The sequence below is a fragment of the Vigna angularis genome, chromosome 6 (assembly GCF_016808095.1).
Source record: "Vigna angularis cultivar LongXiaoDou No.4 chromosome 6, ASM1680809v1, whole genome shotgun sequence".
NCBI lineage: Eukaryota > Viridiplantae > Streptophyta > Magnoliopsida > Fabales > Fabaceae > Vigna > Vigna angularis.
Window position 1 is genome coordinate 29701499 of NC_068975.1, and position 17254 is coordinate 29718752.

The window sequence follows — 17254 nt, forward strand, 5'->3', positions numbered from 1 at the left end:
AACACAATTCAATTAAGACAGAGTCACAGGCACAGCACACCAGAGGTGAAGTTGGTGAGAGAATAATGGAGAAATGTTAAGGAGATGGGACCATGGATTTCCCCTATGCCAATGATATGGCCCATCGGCCACAACAGAATAGACAGAAATGGTTCCACATAAAGCACACTGCCCTTTTCTTTTGTGGTGGATTTTCATATTTCATCTTCAGTTACAGGTAAAAAACTTATATCATCAATTAGTAAAAAACTATCTAAATGTTTGCACTGTTAAAAATATTATAAATCTTGTACTATACTTTTAAAGATGATTATTATAAAAACGATGAAAGATTGCGGTTGAATAATAATATAAAAAAATTAATAATTTGGTTTTTATATTAAGATTTATAATTTATTTTAATTTTTATAATTTTTTACTTAATTTAAGTTTTAATACTTTTTGTTAAAGTTAAGTAGTATTAAATGTCCAATGAATTTAATAAGTTACTTCTTTATTTTATTTTTGTATTTAAAAGTTTCGAAATAGATAATTGAACAGAGATGATCCAATTACAGCCTAACATCTTTTAAGTATGTTTTTACCTTGTTAATTAAATAATAAGATTGTGAATTGTTGTAGAGTTGGAACTAGACTCTTCAGTTTACTTAGTCGTAATTTTTATGAGTTGATTTTCTTACTGGTCTGTACAATACATTTTTAAATAAAATTAATTTTATTTTAATGTTAAAATTACATTAATCCAATATGTCATGTGTTAAAATTTGAGATATTTCAAAATAGTTGTTATTGACGTTAATTTAATAAAAATAATCAAAAGTGATCATATTTAAATAATTGAGATTCAATTAAATAAAATATGTATATGTATATGTTAAAATTTGAGATATTTCAAATAGTTGTTATTGACGTTAATTTAATAAAAATAACCAAAAGTGATCATATTTAAATAATTGAGATTCAATTAAATAAAATATGTATATTCAATTAAAATTAATTATATATGAGAACTAAAATATTATTAACTAAAATTAATATAAAATGTATTGTATGTATTAGGTTTCAAATATATGAACTAAAATTAATTGTTTATGAAGTTTGAACAAAAATTAATTATATATATAGAGATTAAGTTTGAGCATGTTCCAATTTCAAGTATGTTAAGATAATATGTAAGATTATTGAGTGTTTAAAACAAATATTTTAGTTTAAAATTATATGAATTTTCGTTTATAGATACAGTATTGATATTTTGATCACAGATTCGTCGATATAACAAAGTTAAAATTAATCACTACATTCAAAATATTATTCGATTTAAAATCTAAAATTTTATCATAGTTTTTTCTTTTAACATATTGAAGAATTAAAAGAAAAAATATATTTAAACTTAAAATCATGTCAACTCAAACAAATGTTAATTTAGTTTCGTCATAATTAACTTCAATACGAGGTATCTATCATCATTCAAATTTAATATTTTAACATTTTATATAAGAACTTTTAACTTATTAAGTTAAATAAATTTACATTATGGTTAAATGTGTTAATCAAAATTTAGTTTTGGATAATGATACTTTAACAACATTTTTTTGACAATATTCTAACACTAATCATTCTGTGATTGGTGTGTTTATAATTATTATTATTAATTGTAAAATAATTTTTGATCAATTACAAAATAACACGTAAATGATGTTAAAATGTTATAAAAATATATTGAAAAAATATTGTTTTATTGGAAAAATATTGTGATACCGAGAGAGGGGAAAATTCCACAGGGAAGTGGAATTAGTTTGGCCAACAATGAAAGTTACGGAAAGGGACAAGGAAGTATGGTTTTGGTTTGTAATTTTCTTTCCTATACTTAAGAAATTATAATATTAAAATATTAATATAAATCGAATTGAGTACCACAAAGTAATAAAACTATCTTTATATCCTATTATTAGTATCCATTTCATCAAGTGCATTCTTCCATTATTTATCACTTCGCATTCAACATATATCGTGCATCTATTTTTTTTTTCTCGAATTCGGTCGGTTAAACTATTGTTTTACTCAAACCTTAACTCAACAAAACTATTCTTAAAGAAAAAACTATGATAATATTTTAAACTTCAATAAAAAAAAAAACAAGTGATTCACTTATCGATATTGAATATTATATCAATAAAATTTAATCAAAACAATAATTATATTTTCGTCATTACTATTATTATTATTAGTTAGATTGATTTAAAATACCAATATCAAACATGGTCAATTAATATAATGGTTGAAACAGACTGTTTGAGGTTGAATGTTGAGATAAATAAGTTTAGAATGATAGTTGTGACAGATCAATTTAATTGTTGATATTATATGTTTAAAAGTCAATTCAAAATGAAAATGTATTCTTCATATTAATTGTTAATTATATGTTTAATAATATATTTTAAAAAATAATATTTTTTTATGTTTTTAGAAAAGCTGTGGATTAATTCGGTCCACATTATTTTGTGAATCTTTAATTCTATAAACTTTTTCAATAGGAAACTTTTTTAACCTATTTGTTTTCCTAGTTCCACCTCATATTGATTAAGACCAAGCCTCACAAAATGGAAAAATTAACAACTCCACAAACACCTAAAGTTTCTAATATTATATAATTGAATTAATTTTGACTCAATAATAACAAAAACAAAGCAATTTAATATATCTGAATTAGATTGTAAAATATTAAATAGTCGGTTATCTGAAACCCCAGCATTGGGTAATTTAAAGTGTGGACTTATAAGTGTCAGTGGGATTGTTGAACTATATTTTGGTCAAATTTTAATAAATATTTATCTACTTATACTTTAATGCATTATTTCAAATACTTCATTTATTTCATCAAGTACCTTTTTATATCTATACCATCCAATCAATTACTTCACTTTTAAGATGTTTTGACCTTATCGTAAATACATTCTTTATTTAAATAACTTTCTTAAAATAATCATCATCCATCAATATATATATTATTTTCGTTCATAGCAGTAAATACAAAATATTGATTAATTTATTTTATATGTAAATTAAAAGCGACAAATATTATTTCGTTAGAAACTGAAAATACAAGTTTATTTAAAAATAAAAAATAAAACTGTACTTATGTTCAAATAGATACAATACAAGTAAGTCTGTAAATTTGTGTGGTATATAATTATTTTAATGGCTGTTGTTGTTGGCGGAAAAAACTTTTATTCCGATAATTAATTAGATATTGATTGTTATTGTAATTTATCAGATGATGATCATAAAATTAATAAACTTTATCACATATGCGATTTTTATTTGTATAACTGTAAAAAAGTATTTTACAATGGAAAAATTATGTTATTGGAATATTTTTGCCATAGTGTAATGCAACTAAATGGTATCATGATATCCACTAGCTAATGGCCTCGAGAATTTTAAATTAAAATTAGTTAATTTTAAATTTTGTTTAAAATGTAAAATTTGAAATCATATTTTCAAAATTATGTATTTTATTTTATTTTTCTTCTTAACTCAATTTTCATTGAAGTATATTGATTATTCGATTAAGACAAACATATTTTTAAAATGACTTTTTTTTATTAACATTAATAGGAAATAGTTTTTTTAACCTATTACCGTTTTTATTTTCTTGTTATATACTAATGATATTTTTAACTCAATATTAATTAGGATTTTTTTATGGAAAACATAATATTTTAAAAACATTTTTTATTAATATTTATTGTGAATATATTTGTATTGTCATGTAATTATCATTATCTTGACTAATACTATTTTTTTAGGTTTTCTCGTTCAACATGGGAAAAATGGTCTTTTAGAACACTTTTTTTTATTGATGGTTATTGCGATTATATTTTTATTGTTATATGTAATTATTAATATTTTTATCAGTTTTTTTTTGTTGGCTTTTCTCATTCGCCATGAGAAAGATAGCCCTTTCCAATATATGAATTATAATTTTCTAATTAATATTTATTATAATTTTGTTATGTGTAATTATAATTATCTTAATTAATATTTTTTATCAATAATTTGTTATAAATTTTTCTTTATTATTAATCGAAATTCTTTTCAACAAAACCTTGTTGAGATTCTTTTTTTCAATTAGAGAAGCTTTTTAATCAAGATTTATATATATATATATATATATATATATATATATATAACTTTAATTAATAATATTATAATCTAAATAATTGTGGTTAACATAAATTAAAGAAACAATCTCATACCATGTTATAGGAAAACAAGCTTTATCAATATCAATTGACTTTTTTTTTACAAATTTTAATTAAAAAATAATATTGATAAATAAAAAAATATTAATAGTATTTATAATACTTTATAATAAATTGGAATCAAATTATTAAAAAAAAAGATAGTTTAAAATATAATTAATTTAAATTACGTAACAACTCAATTTTTATAATGTGTAACTATTATGTAATATATTACATTTTTAATATTGAAAAAAGTTAACTCGAGAAAAAACATGTTAAATTCATATTACAATTATTCATAAATAACGTAATATATATATATATAATATATATATTACAATTATTCATAAATAACGTAATATATATATATATATATATATATATATATATATATATATATATATATATATATTTTGTTTTACAGAAGACACTACACTGAATTAAAAGATAATATATAAACTTTAAAGTTCAATAGATAACAATTAATGGAATAGTTAATGTAGGTAACCTATATTTTTACTTTAAACCTTTACTTATAGGTTATGTGGTAGACTTTTGATTAAAGTTGGCTTAATTACCATCCAATTGTGAATAATCATATCTTAATATTAAGTTAATCAATTTTAAGGTTAATATATTCTAATAATGTTCATTTCAATCGATCTAATTTAAAGTCGACTATTTGGTGATCATAAGGGCTCAATGGCTTGCTCTCTGAGTTAGTGCTTGGCCATCCGAGCTGGTGAATGGTCGACCAACCTTTTTGGTGTCCGACCAGGCTCGGTGACATGTTCTTTGAGTTGGTGCTTGACCATTAAGGCTATTGTATGACTAGACAACTTGTTTGATGGTCAACCGGACTTGTAGGTTTGTTTTCTAAGTTGGGGGTTGACGCACGTAACTTACATCATTTAATTAAACCTTTACTTATAGGTTTTGTGGTAGACTTTTGATTAAAGCTGATCTAATTACAACCCAAGTGAATAATCATATGTTAATCTTAAGGTGGTCAATTTTAAGGTTAATCTACTTTAATAATGCTCATTTAAATCAATCTAATTCAAGGTCAAGTGTTTGGTGATTATAAGGGCTTAGTGGCCTACTGTCCGAATTAGTTATTAACCATCCGAGTTGGTGTATAGTCAACCAACTTTTTTAATGGTTAACTAGGCTTATTGACTTGCTCTCTAAATTGGACGTTTGACTATTTGGACTGGTGTATGATTGTGTGACTTGTTTGATGGTTGACTAGACTCACTAGTTCGTTTTCTGAGTTGAGAATTGATCATTCAGGTTGATGTATAGTTAGTCAAATTCGTTGATTTACTCTTCGAATTGTGAATTGATTATCCAAATTATAATTAACTATATCTTACCAAATAATCATAATACACACTTATGTATAATCATTTTTAATTAGTTATAACATAACCTTTTTTCCATTAATATACTCTCAAATCTATTTAAAAACTTAAGGGTTCTGGTTTATGTAAAATTTAGGATTATTAACTTATATAAAAAAGACAGAAGCTACCCAACTTAAATATCTTATTCTGGGATATTAAAAGCAGAAAAAATAATTTATAAAGTGTAACATTTTCTCATTATATATATGAATAGGAGACCACCTCAGAATAATAATGATGTTTTTATTAAGTTAGTACAAAGTAGTACAGACTCATAATAAATGCAGGATGACACCAAATGTGATAAACATTAAAACATTGGACCCAATCCTCTACAGCAACTTATTCACCAGCCATCTTCCTACATTATCACAGCTCTTCGTTAATTATCATACAAAATCCAACGGTTCTGATTTTCACTTGAGAAAACTTTGCTGCAGACTCTGGAGAATACTATCACGTGAACATTTTAAACCATACACTGGGTTCCTTAAAAGGAAGGGATAACAAATAAAGTTGATGAAAATAAAAAGTGTAATAAATTGATGGAATAAAATGAAAGCTTTTGAAAATTTGATGGAATAATTTATTTTTAAAGTGGAAAGAAATTTGCTTTTACTTTTTTTTTTTTCATTTGTAGAAATTTACTTGGATGTAATATTATTTTAGGAATTGTAAAATCATTCTCAAAATAATAGGCCACCAAAATTAAATCATACATCTCGTCATGGATTAAAGATGAAATAAATTTTTAATATAATATAATATAAATGAATACAAATTTTATCTTATAAATTAATTTTATTAGATTAAATTATATTTAAAATTTATTTTTTAATAAGATATTAATTTTTTTAATTTATTATATTATTTATTATTAAAAGATTTGTTATTTGTTAAATTTATTGGATTATCTATTGTTAAAATATTAATTAATATCTAATTTCATTATTAAAAAATATATATTTTAGTACGAATATGTATGTTGTAGAAAACATTAACTAAAAATAAGATGATTTTATAATATATAAATAATTAAAAATCTCATTTTACAAACTAAACTAATTTTATAAAATTAAATTAAGTTGAAAATCTATTTCTCAACTCATCTAAATCAAATTAAAACAAAAAACTATAGCCTCAAAGCTGTGAATCCAAAGCAGTAAAATGAAAAATTTCCTCAATTTCTAAGTTTTTTGTTATATGGCTGTTAATGATCCAAAATATACATTTTTTTTTTACTTTTTCCCCAATCATACATACTATTATAACATGAAAAGTGTTAATAATATTATAATGTGTCGGTGATATTTTTTATATAATATATCACATGAGAAGTTCTGAAAAGTGGGCTAGACTCACCCTTTTGTCCATAAATTTGTCCCAATAAATGAAGAAAGTATTTCCAGTTTATGTTCCATGAATGTATAAAAAAGAAATACAAAACCAATGAGAGAGAAAAGTAATAAATATATTATGTGACTGTGATTAAAATAAGAGACAAAAGAAGAGATGAACAGAAAATGAAAAAGAAATCAAATAGGACTTAATAATTACTGTTGAATTGTGAAGCCTAGACTTACAGCAGAGTATTGAATAAACAAAATGAGTATCAAAGAATTGATGTTTTTACCACGGAAAATTCGCACTGTAGACTGAGTGTTATATATTTTATATCAAAATAACTATCTAAAAACGTTGGGAAAAAATGTCTAAGATTTTTAATTCAAAATCAATTCCTTCACGTTTGATGTAAATATTTGTGAAAAATCACGTTAATTAATATGTCCAAACACAAAGTTCTACATTGAATTGAACGCGTTTCCAACTAAATGAAATTCGGCCCATTCCTAGTTTAAATGAATTCACCAGAATATACCTCTCTAATATTAAATTAATTGACCCAGCATACAATAATAATAATATAAACTCATCAACACTCTTGTATTCAAAACTGCTATAAGGCGTAGTAGCACAGCATAAATAAATTATGAAAACGGGTGAGAAGTCAAAATCCACTAGAAATATTAAGCCTAAATATAAATAAGTAAATAATTTGGAAGTGGGTTCAAAATTACATTATAAGAAAACTTGTAAAAAATGTGCAACATGGATGACATCTATCATAAAACACAAACTCCATGGAAAGGAATCTGTGGTTTTACTTCTTCCCTCCACCAGAAACGTTAAACTTGAAGAATATGATGTCCCCATCTTGGACCACATACGTTTTACCCTCCTGTTTATACTTTCCAGCAGCCTAACAGACAGTATATTAAAAGTGGTTAGGTCCCAAAAAGAAGGCAGCAATATGTACATATAGAAATAAAGATAAAGAGGGGCAATGGGGATGCTAGATCTTTGGTAGCACAAAGCACATGAAAAAGTTTCATATGCTGAAAGCAACCAATGCACATGTATAACATCAAGAGTCAGAAACCCAACAATAAAAAGAATGCGCACATACATGTTTGGATAAATTTCTTCCCAAGCACATTTGAGACAAGAAAAATATACTGATTCGTAATTTATAGATATTAGCATCTCAAAAAAGAGTTTTTTTTTTTTTTTTTAACTAAGGTAATTTTAGCTTCTGAGAAAACCTTTTTTTTTTCTTGTACATGTTTATGATGAAGTTTATTGAAACAGTTATGTTGTAAGAAATACCGAGTTCATACCTTCACAGCTGACTCACTACCGAGTTCCTTAAGATCCTCAAACTTCATCACCTGATCAGTCAAGCACTCAGATCAGTTGTTGCAAGATTGAACATATTTGTAAATATATAAATCATTGTAAGATCAAAAGTAGCTATAGCAAAAAATGGAAAAGCTTAAATGGATCGATGACGACAAATTAAACTACTTAACCAGTTAAGAGAACAAATAAATTCTCAAGAAGAATCGTTATACCAATAGGTCATGAAAACAGTGGCAAGTCATTTATTCAATTTGCAATTTCAAATAACAGAATTAAGTGGTACCCTTCCTAATTAGAAATTAAAACCTGAGAGATGATTTTTAAAAAATTTCAATGCATAATGTAACTGAACAGTGTAGGCTACACAATCGACCCCATATTTGAAATAGCATGATTCATATTCTTTCTAAACCCTCAGTAAATTCATAGGGGAAGTCAGCTTGATGTGAAGGAATAATGTTATTTGTATTCAAATTTGGAATCCAACAATCCTATGTTTTATTACAAAAAAGGAATGTCACTCCTATTTTGAATCTCATCCAAAAATTCATGGAATCCTATTTTCAATGTTGGATATAGGAGCTTTTGATGAATATTACTTTTCCAAAAGTAGCGTAATTATTGTGTTTAGCTATGTTAGATGTATAATCTTTAGTTAAACAGGGGGATGCGATTGAGCCTTTACAGATAATTTGACTGTATGATGTTTAGTTATAGAATTATGATACCAAACCATTAATTGCAGTTATATAAAAAGGAATGATAAGCCAGGTTAGAATCAAGAAATGTCAAAATTCATGAACTCAACTCACCTCAGCACAAATAAATCCCCTTTCAAAATCAGTATGGATAGTCCCTGCAGCTTGAGGAGCTTTTGTTTGGCGTCTAATTTGCCAACACTTAACCTGCAAGAAGTAAATTATACCCAAAAGGATTATTTAACATCGAAAGGCAACACAAACCATGGTGTTAGACACGGAAAAACTGCGGAGAAAATTGTTTAAGAGAATTATTGCAGACATCCCAATGATGGTTATCATACACATAAAAAAGAAGCAGCACCCAGACACAGGAAATTATGCGAACTGGCAGAGTAAAATGCCAGTAAAAAAGTTTTCATAAGCAACCTAAGTACACCTGATGTTATATTGTGAGACAAACAGCAACAGAAATAGCAATTATCAGACAAGTAAAAGAAGTACCACCAAGGTAACTCAACTGGGAAACATGTCAAGAGTTAAAAAAAAATTGAGGTCAGTTACACTAGTTCAAAGTTAATTTAACAACTATTCTGCATATTAGTTACTTTCTTATTGCACTGTCGCAATCAACAAAATTATATATGGAAGTCAGTTTACTTCATGTGCACAATAAAGCTAAGTACTCCCTCTACAACCTTTTATAAGAACCTTCCGAAAAATTTGTCTCAGTCTCCCTCCAAATTGTCTACTGCAGCGTGTTTTGTCACAAAAATACCCACAACAACTACCAAAAAAAATCTATTCAATAAATAACAAGTACAGCAAACTAATTTCTTGAGTTCTCACTCAAAAAAAATTCCACTAAAAAATATTAATTAGCAGAGAAAAATTCTGGGAAGGGATTAAGTAAAGAAAGAAACAATTAGTTAGGTAGAAAGAGATTAAGAGAGTAGGGTTGCAAAAATTTAAAGAATAACTTTGGAAAAGTTGTACAAACTGTTGACAATTTTAATGCCACTAACTAAATTACTTAATTCTTATGAAGTGGTTAAAAGAGTCCAATTTGCTGGGTGTACCTATAATTTAAGATGAGTTCCTGCTAACTTCACATTACTAACAGTTTGGTGTAATATGATGCATAAATATTGTTTATACAATAGGAAAGAAAAGACATTAAGCTGAAACTGTATTTCTGAGACAGTACGGAAGCTTTATTTATGTTCAGAAAACAGAATCAATTCAGTAATTCCAATATTGAATAGTATTTGTTAGCATAAAGCTAAAGAGCAGAAATTTTGATGATGTCTCAAAGTCAAGTTTTAAGTGATCTTATTGCAGGAAGATCTTCATGAAGACTTGTTTTTATATTAAAGCTTTTATAATTTAGTAGATTTATGTATAGGATGTGGTTTATATTTGACTCTATGTATTGTTTGCCTTAGGTTGCGTTAAAATTTATTTTGAATCAGAAAACCTCATTTTATACTCAAGATAATTGATTATCAATTTATAATAATCGATTATCAATAATCAATTATGACTTGCCATAATTGATTGTAATGAGCAATTATGAGAATTTTTAAGCAAGTGTTTTTATCGTTGTTCATTCATTAAATGCATAATTAATTACTATAATTGGATAATGGATTATCACACGTTAATTAGTTGACAACGAATTTTTGGAGGTATCCTTGAGTGAGATCTCTATAAATTAGATTCAGACTTGGTGTTGAACCCTTGTACTGTGGCTTTGAGAACTTAGTGTGTTGGCATAAAGCGAGAACTTTCACAAGAAGTGTGATTGAGTGTTGTTGTTGTTGCTGAGTTAAAAGCCTATCATCCTTCGTGAAGGATTCAGAAGAGGTGTTCATCCTTTGTGAAGATTCAGAGAAGGTGTTCATCCCTTGTGGGTTATAGGGGAAGTGACTTTCATCTCTTGAGGTAACAAGAGAGGTGGTTTCTAAACTTTTACAAATTGTTTCTTTGTGATTGTAATTTGTAATTGTTTTGTAAGTAGTGAACGGTTTATCTTGATTTGAGATAAGCGACTAGATGTAGGATTGGTAAGATCCGAACCAGGATAAAATCATCTTTGCAAATTTCTCTTAACCTTACTCCCTTTATTTGTTATTTTTATTTGCTTGGTAAGTTTAATTAAGTAGAAATTAAAAGGCACACGTTCGTATTAAAAACTCTCTTGGTTTATTATTCCACGCTAATCATTCCACTGCAGCCGCTCTGACAATATGTTTACATGATAAAATTTGTAGAAAAATGACAGATGCACTTGAATATCACACAATGGTCAGGACTCACGAAGAGGTTTGTTTACACATGGCATAATCATCTCAACAGTTAACAGCAGAGAAACTAAAAGTTAATAATTTGATGAGGTTGATGCACAAATCCCACAGCAGATTTATAAAAAATAAGACTGCCTTTATTATCACTGTGAACGTAGGTATGTGGATATATTACCTCATCAGGTCCAGCTGTGAAAAAATAAATGAGATTAATAGCGGAAAACCCAGTCTTTATTATTTTGGGAAGAGCACTGTTGAAATGAAGAAAATAACAGTTAATATGAAGCATATAGAATATAAGTACATACCAACGCTTCAATCTTAACAAGCATCCAACTAAAATTTGTAGTGAAAGGAATAAAAGACTGGTAGCAAAATTTAATGCTTTGATCAGCAGGCTTTGCATGGAACAGGATTCTAATTGATCTAGTTGTAAATATTTTCAGTAAAAAAAAGGATATACGGGTTTTAGGTATAGAAGAACTTACAAAGACTTTATTATCACAATTAAACAAATTTGGGGGATCAAATTTTTGGATAAAGATTGCAGGATATAAAAATTGCACAACAACCATATTAAAGAGACAGGTGTTCCTAATTCTACAAACATTTAACAGCAGCACAATACATATATTGAACAAACCTTTGAATTTTGTTCTCCTCACAATACTTAGCTGCTTCATCTGGTGGCAGATCTGAAAAATTCCTCTCGAAAGCACAGCTGAAAGGAATTATTTGCTCACCACCATGCTCCTGGACCCTGGAGACCAAAGGTGTCAAATGCAAATTAAATTTATTTTGAACATTACAAAATAGCAAGCATTGAGAGAATAATAAGGATAAACAAAAAATTAATGCTCCATATGAAAATAAATTAAAAGAAAATACTATTACTTAAGGAAAACAATATGTGAATAATTAGTTAAGATTTCCTCCTGAATGCAGTGGGTACACTGCTTTAACAGAAAACCAGTATGAAATTAGTATTCAAATTTCAAACAGAAAAAACATTATAATCTTCATTCTAATAATATCTTTTCAATTTAACAGCCATAAGAATTGAAAACCATTGTCATGTGGCCAAATTATGTGGGTGAAGGAAGCAAGCAGTTAAAGGTTCCCTGTCAGTATTCTGATGGATAAACTACCCATTCATGACCTAGTGTGGATCCTTACTTTACAGCAGTGTGGGATCACATCAAGTCCTAAAAATTCAAGCTCAAAAAATAGCATCAATTTGTTAGCACAAGCTGCTGAAACACTGGTCGTGTGATCCGAATTCTAGGTCAGCATCCCATCAGACTTGTGCACTCGCATCCAATACTTGCCTTCTTTGAAGCCACAAAATCGTATTACAGTAATATAATAAAAAAGTCGAATACAATTTTCCTATTAGTTTCCAAAGTTTCATTTTTCTTTTATAGAAAACATCATAATAGTTAAAACTCGAGAATTGGTAATTTGATAAAAGGATAGTGAAATTATTTAAGCTTTGTTAATAATTTTAGATTTAGTATATGCAAAATATGTAGAATGCAAGTCAGCTATCTTTATATGTAATTATTAGGATGTAACTAACTCAACCAAGCTGGTAATTACTCTTATTCATTTACTGCAAACACTGCACAAATAACAGAGCTTATGTGTGTTGAAGAGCTCATAGTTTCAGTTCAACTTTTCTAATAATAATAAATTGTTTAGGCAGAACTTTAAAATAAATTACATAGGCGCACTTGAGATGCAGCAACTATATTGTAATTATAAGAGAATGCCTTTATTATTTGCAGTTATACTCTTACTTACACCCACTCCGGTACTGTGCTCTTGTTACCTAGGGTATCACTGATACGAGCCTAAATCAAAGCCAGGAATGGAATGTAAGGGAGAAAACCCATATCCTTTGTGCATCAAGGCATAATTGTAGACCAAACATAGATACATTTTCTATCCCTTAAGAAAACAACAGCATCTTTTACACAGATCTTTGGAAAGACATCCAAGTAACATAAAATTCAGAAGAAAGGCCACTAAACATGCACCATATGTTGTATACCTTGCACATAAATATGTAGGATACTTAGCACCCACTTTTGACATCCTTCAGACTCATACAGAGGTAGTCATGCAAATAGACAACGCTAAATTATTCATGAAAGTAAAGTGTGATTAAAAAAAAAAAAATACATACCAAGCATGAATTTTGGGCAGAAACTTGTTCTTTTTTCTTTGGTAATCCTTTTCAGTCATATTAACCTGTGAAAGATATTTAAGTACGTACAAAGAATTAGAAATTTCATATAAATTGATTTGAAGTACATGACACTAAAGAATGATGTGTCATGATGTAACACGTCACTTTGCTAGGAAAATAATTTACAAAGGCACAAACATAGAAATGTTGTAATTGGTGAGTATGAAACAAAAAAGAAACTGTGATTGGGCATCAATTAATATCACGGTAGCAAATTTCAACTAATAAAGAGACTAAAATCACATAGTCGTGATACCTAAAGGACTGAATAGGAACAACTAAAATTTAGGAGAACAAAATCACACATTTACAATCAGAGGACCCAATTGGCACAAACAAAACCTGAGAGACCAAGATTGCACAATTGTAATATCCAAGACCAAATGTGCAATATATCTTGAAACGTCTACATGCAAGTATGCGCAACAGGCAGTCTTCACAAATAAAAGGTATGTGTGGATTTTGAATGATATATGCGACCTGAGTGCATGAGATATATGCGACTTGAGTGCATGATTTGCCAACATGTATGGTCGAAATGCCTTTGATATATAATAATTAACACTCATCCATATTTTAATTTTAACCAAACTATAATTTGGAGTAAATCACAATAAGCAATTACATCATCAATACTTTCCAAGCAATCTGGCTATAGTTGAGCCATATATTCTCAAAAGAAACACAAATGATTTACTAACCTAATTGTTTCTCGATTAAAAACGTATTGTTAGTCTCATCACATGGGCACGGATGGTTTTATATACTATGGTGCTGCATATGTGTAAAGAAAAACATGCAAAGTATAGAAACATTGCCCAGGTTTTAAAACAAACAGATCAACATCAGCTACCTCGTCTCATTATTCAATTTTCATTCCCAATAATATGAACCTCAGAGCAAAAATAAACTAGTAAAGTTAATATAAGATGAGGTATTAAATAGTATCCAACGTGCATTGTAAACAATAAGGCGTTTGTACTCCAAAGCCAAACAAATTTTCTACTGAGAGAATGTTACCAAGTATACAACAGGCTTGGCAGTAAGTAACTGAAAGGAATTCAAAATCTCAATATCAGCAGCCTTCCATTCACCTAGACGTATATCTTTTCCTTCCTGAAGCAATGCCTTCACCTGAAGACATGAAATTGGCACCATAATTTTCATCCACTATGTATTCACACATTTTTGGTATGTATACAATTGAACAAATAAGAGTATAGAATGTGACAGTGGCAATTAAGTGACAGCATGATATCACATGAGATTTTGCAAGGCATAAGATAAATGCATCCACAGACAAAAAAACTGTGCTTTTTGACACGAGCCAAGACGTTTATGACCAACTTTAATTTGAATCATTTGACCAATTGCATTCTCATCCATACAGTACCATGAGAAATTATCATAAACAGAGGATATTAAGAAAAATTCAATTCCAATCATGAACAACAAATGAAATGTGAAATAAGCAGGAAGTATCGTAACTCCAAATAAAAATCAAGAAAACCTTCAGGCACCAAATCATATGACTAGTTCCATGAAACCATTTGATGAAAGTCTTTCAATCAACAATAACCACAAAAGTGAAATACATTTTCTCTTGATCAGAAACAAGTAACATTTTACACTGCAATTGTAAGAAATTAACAGCAACAATGAATACCAAAATATGTCTAAAGTATAACCCTTATGTTTGAGAGTATGCTAGAAGCTTCTACTGTTTTTTTATGCATAATACACTATGGAACCTCAAAGAGAACCCTGTCACTGAAAGCATTGCACATACCACCAAAACAAAAAACAGATACGAGATACAAGTAAGAAAATTGTGCCAGTTTATTTTAATAAATACAACACGTACGCACCAAACTTCAAACTATATACAATATAAGATATATAATACAAGGGATGACCATTTCATCATTGGGGGAATAAAATAAATCATATAAATTCTCAGAAGATAAAATCGTACCCTTTGACAACATTCAAGTTCAATTTTTAACTGTTTGTCATTGCTCCTCTTCATGCTTTTCTCAACATCTTCTATCTTTCTTTCCATGAATTCAACATCCTAGAATTTTATGCAAAGGGCGGAAGCAGTTATATATACTACAGTATACAAACAGATCTAGCAGTAAGTTATAAACTTCATATCTACACAAAAGACTAAATTCATAATGATGAAAAAACAGAAATTAAAGCTAAATGAAGGATGAGGGATCCTCGTTGATGGTAGAGAAAACGATAACACGCTGAAAAAATATCCAATGGAGCAAAGCTGCCCATTTGATCCACATATCTGTATGGAAAAGCCCTTTAAAAAGGCATATACTTTGCAAACTGTCAATAAAATTATTTGTCCAAAAGTCAGTTTACTACGAATAAGAAAGTTGCTAATTATACCTTCAGCCTCAATTCTTCAGTAATGATCTCCAAATCCCTAACTGGGTCAACAGTATCATCTACATGAATAATGTCCGGATCCTCAAATGCACCTAGCAAGAATTAGGTCTCTAGGTCAACTACCAATTCACATAAAAATGTCATAAACTCATAATGCAGTAATAACAAAAGAGGTCCTCGGAGAAAACTAGGCATCATCTTACGTAAAACATGGAAAATTCCATCAACAGCACGAATGTGAGATAAAAAACTATTCCCCAATCCTTGCCCCTGATGAGCACCTCGGACCAATCCAGCTATGTCATGGATTTCTAAGAAAGCTGAGACCTGAGTTTCATGTTGAACAAACACGTCATAACACAAAAAAAAAAATAGACCAATTCATCAATAACAGACAACTAACAGAATATGTCAGGAGAAACAGATAGACTTGTAAGTTGGGTACAGCTCGAGCGTAAGCTCACAGATTATTTACAAAATTGAACTACAATTAGAAAGGCCAACACAGATTCAGTAAAGATGATACGAGTTCCATCACATACCTCACTTTTTGGCTTGTATAATTGGCAAAGCCACTCAAACCGTTCGTCGGGTATATTGACCCGCGCCTCATTAGGCTCAATGGTACAAAAGGGGAAGTTCTCAGCAGGTATTGCCAACTTGGTGAGAGTATTAAAAAGAGTAGATTTCCCAACATTTGGCAAGCCAACCTGAACAAAGAACAATAACTAGCATAAAAAAAATGTATAAAGTGTTATCATACAAAGTTCTCATTTGACTAACTCGTTCAAGCATTTAGAAACAAGTATAAAGCAACTAAGCTTTCACAGTTCACCAGTTCAGTTCCAATGCATAACAACTATTATCTAAGTCCCACATAAAAATAAGCAAGATGGAAACAAAATCAACGAAACCGACATATGATGCTGAAAGGAGGAGGACCCATTTTTGCTATTGGAAAAGGGTAGCTGAGAATACTGTCAAAATCGAAAATTAGTGGATTTGGCGAGAGAAGTAAGAAGCATACAATGCCAATTTTGAGGTGAGAAGAGAATCGACCGAGGATGGGTCGCTCAGCTGGGGCTTCCTTGGATTTGGCAGATTTGGGAGGCATTTTAAGGGGCAAAGGGCTTTGGTTCGATTCCAATGATGAACTGAAGAACAAGAAGAGCGTCTTCGAATCTCAGTTCGTGGTTTGTAGGGTTTTGTACTAGGGAAAGCGAGTCACTATACTATTCTT

General features: G+C 28.8%; 1 protein-coding gene across 1 annotated transcript; it reads right to left on the minus strand.

The window, feature by feature from the left end:
- Window positions 1-7651: 7651 nt before the first annotated feature.
- Window positions 7652-17254, minus strand: LOC108342885 (obg-like ATPase 1). The gene is made up of 12 exons (XM_017580777.2): window positions 17042-17254; window positions 16557-16724; window positions 16218-16341; window positions 16015-16106; window positions 15584-15682; window positions 14629-14742; window positions 13546-13610; window positions 12001-12117; window positions 11533-11608; window positions 9166-9258; window positions 8332-8382; window positions 7652-7913 (listed from the first exon to the last, which is right to left on the minus strand). The coding sequence occupies exons 1-12, from the start codon at window positions 17126-17128 to the stop codon at window positions 7815-7817; spliced, it is 1185 nt and encodes a 394-aa protein (XP_017436266.1). The 5' UTR covers window positions 17129-17254; the 3' UTR covers window positions 7652-7814.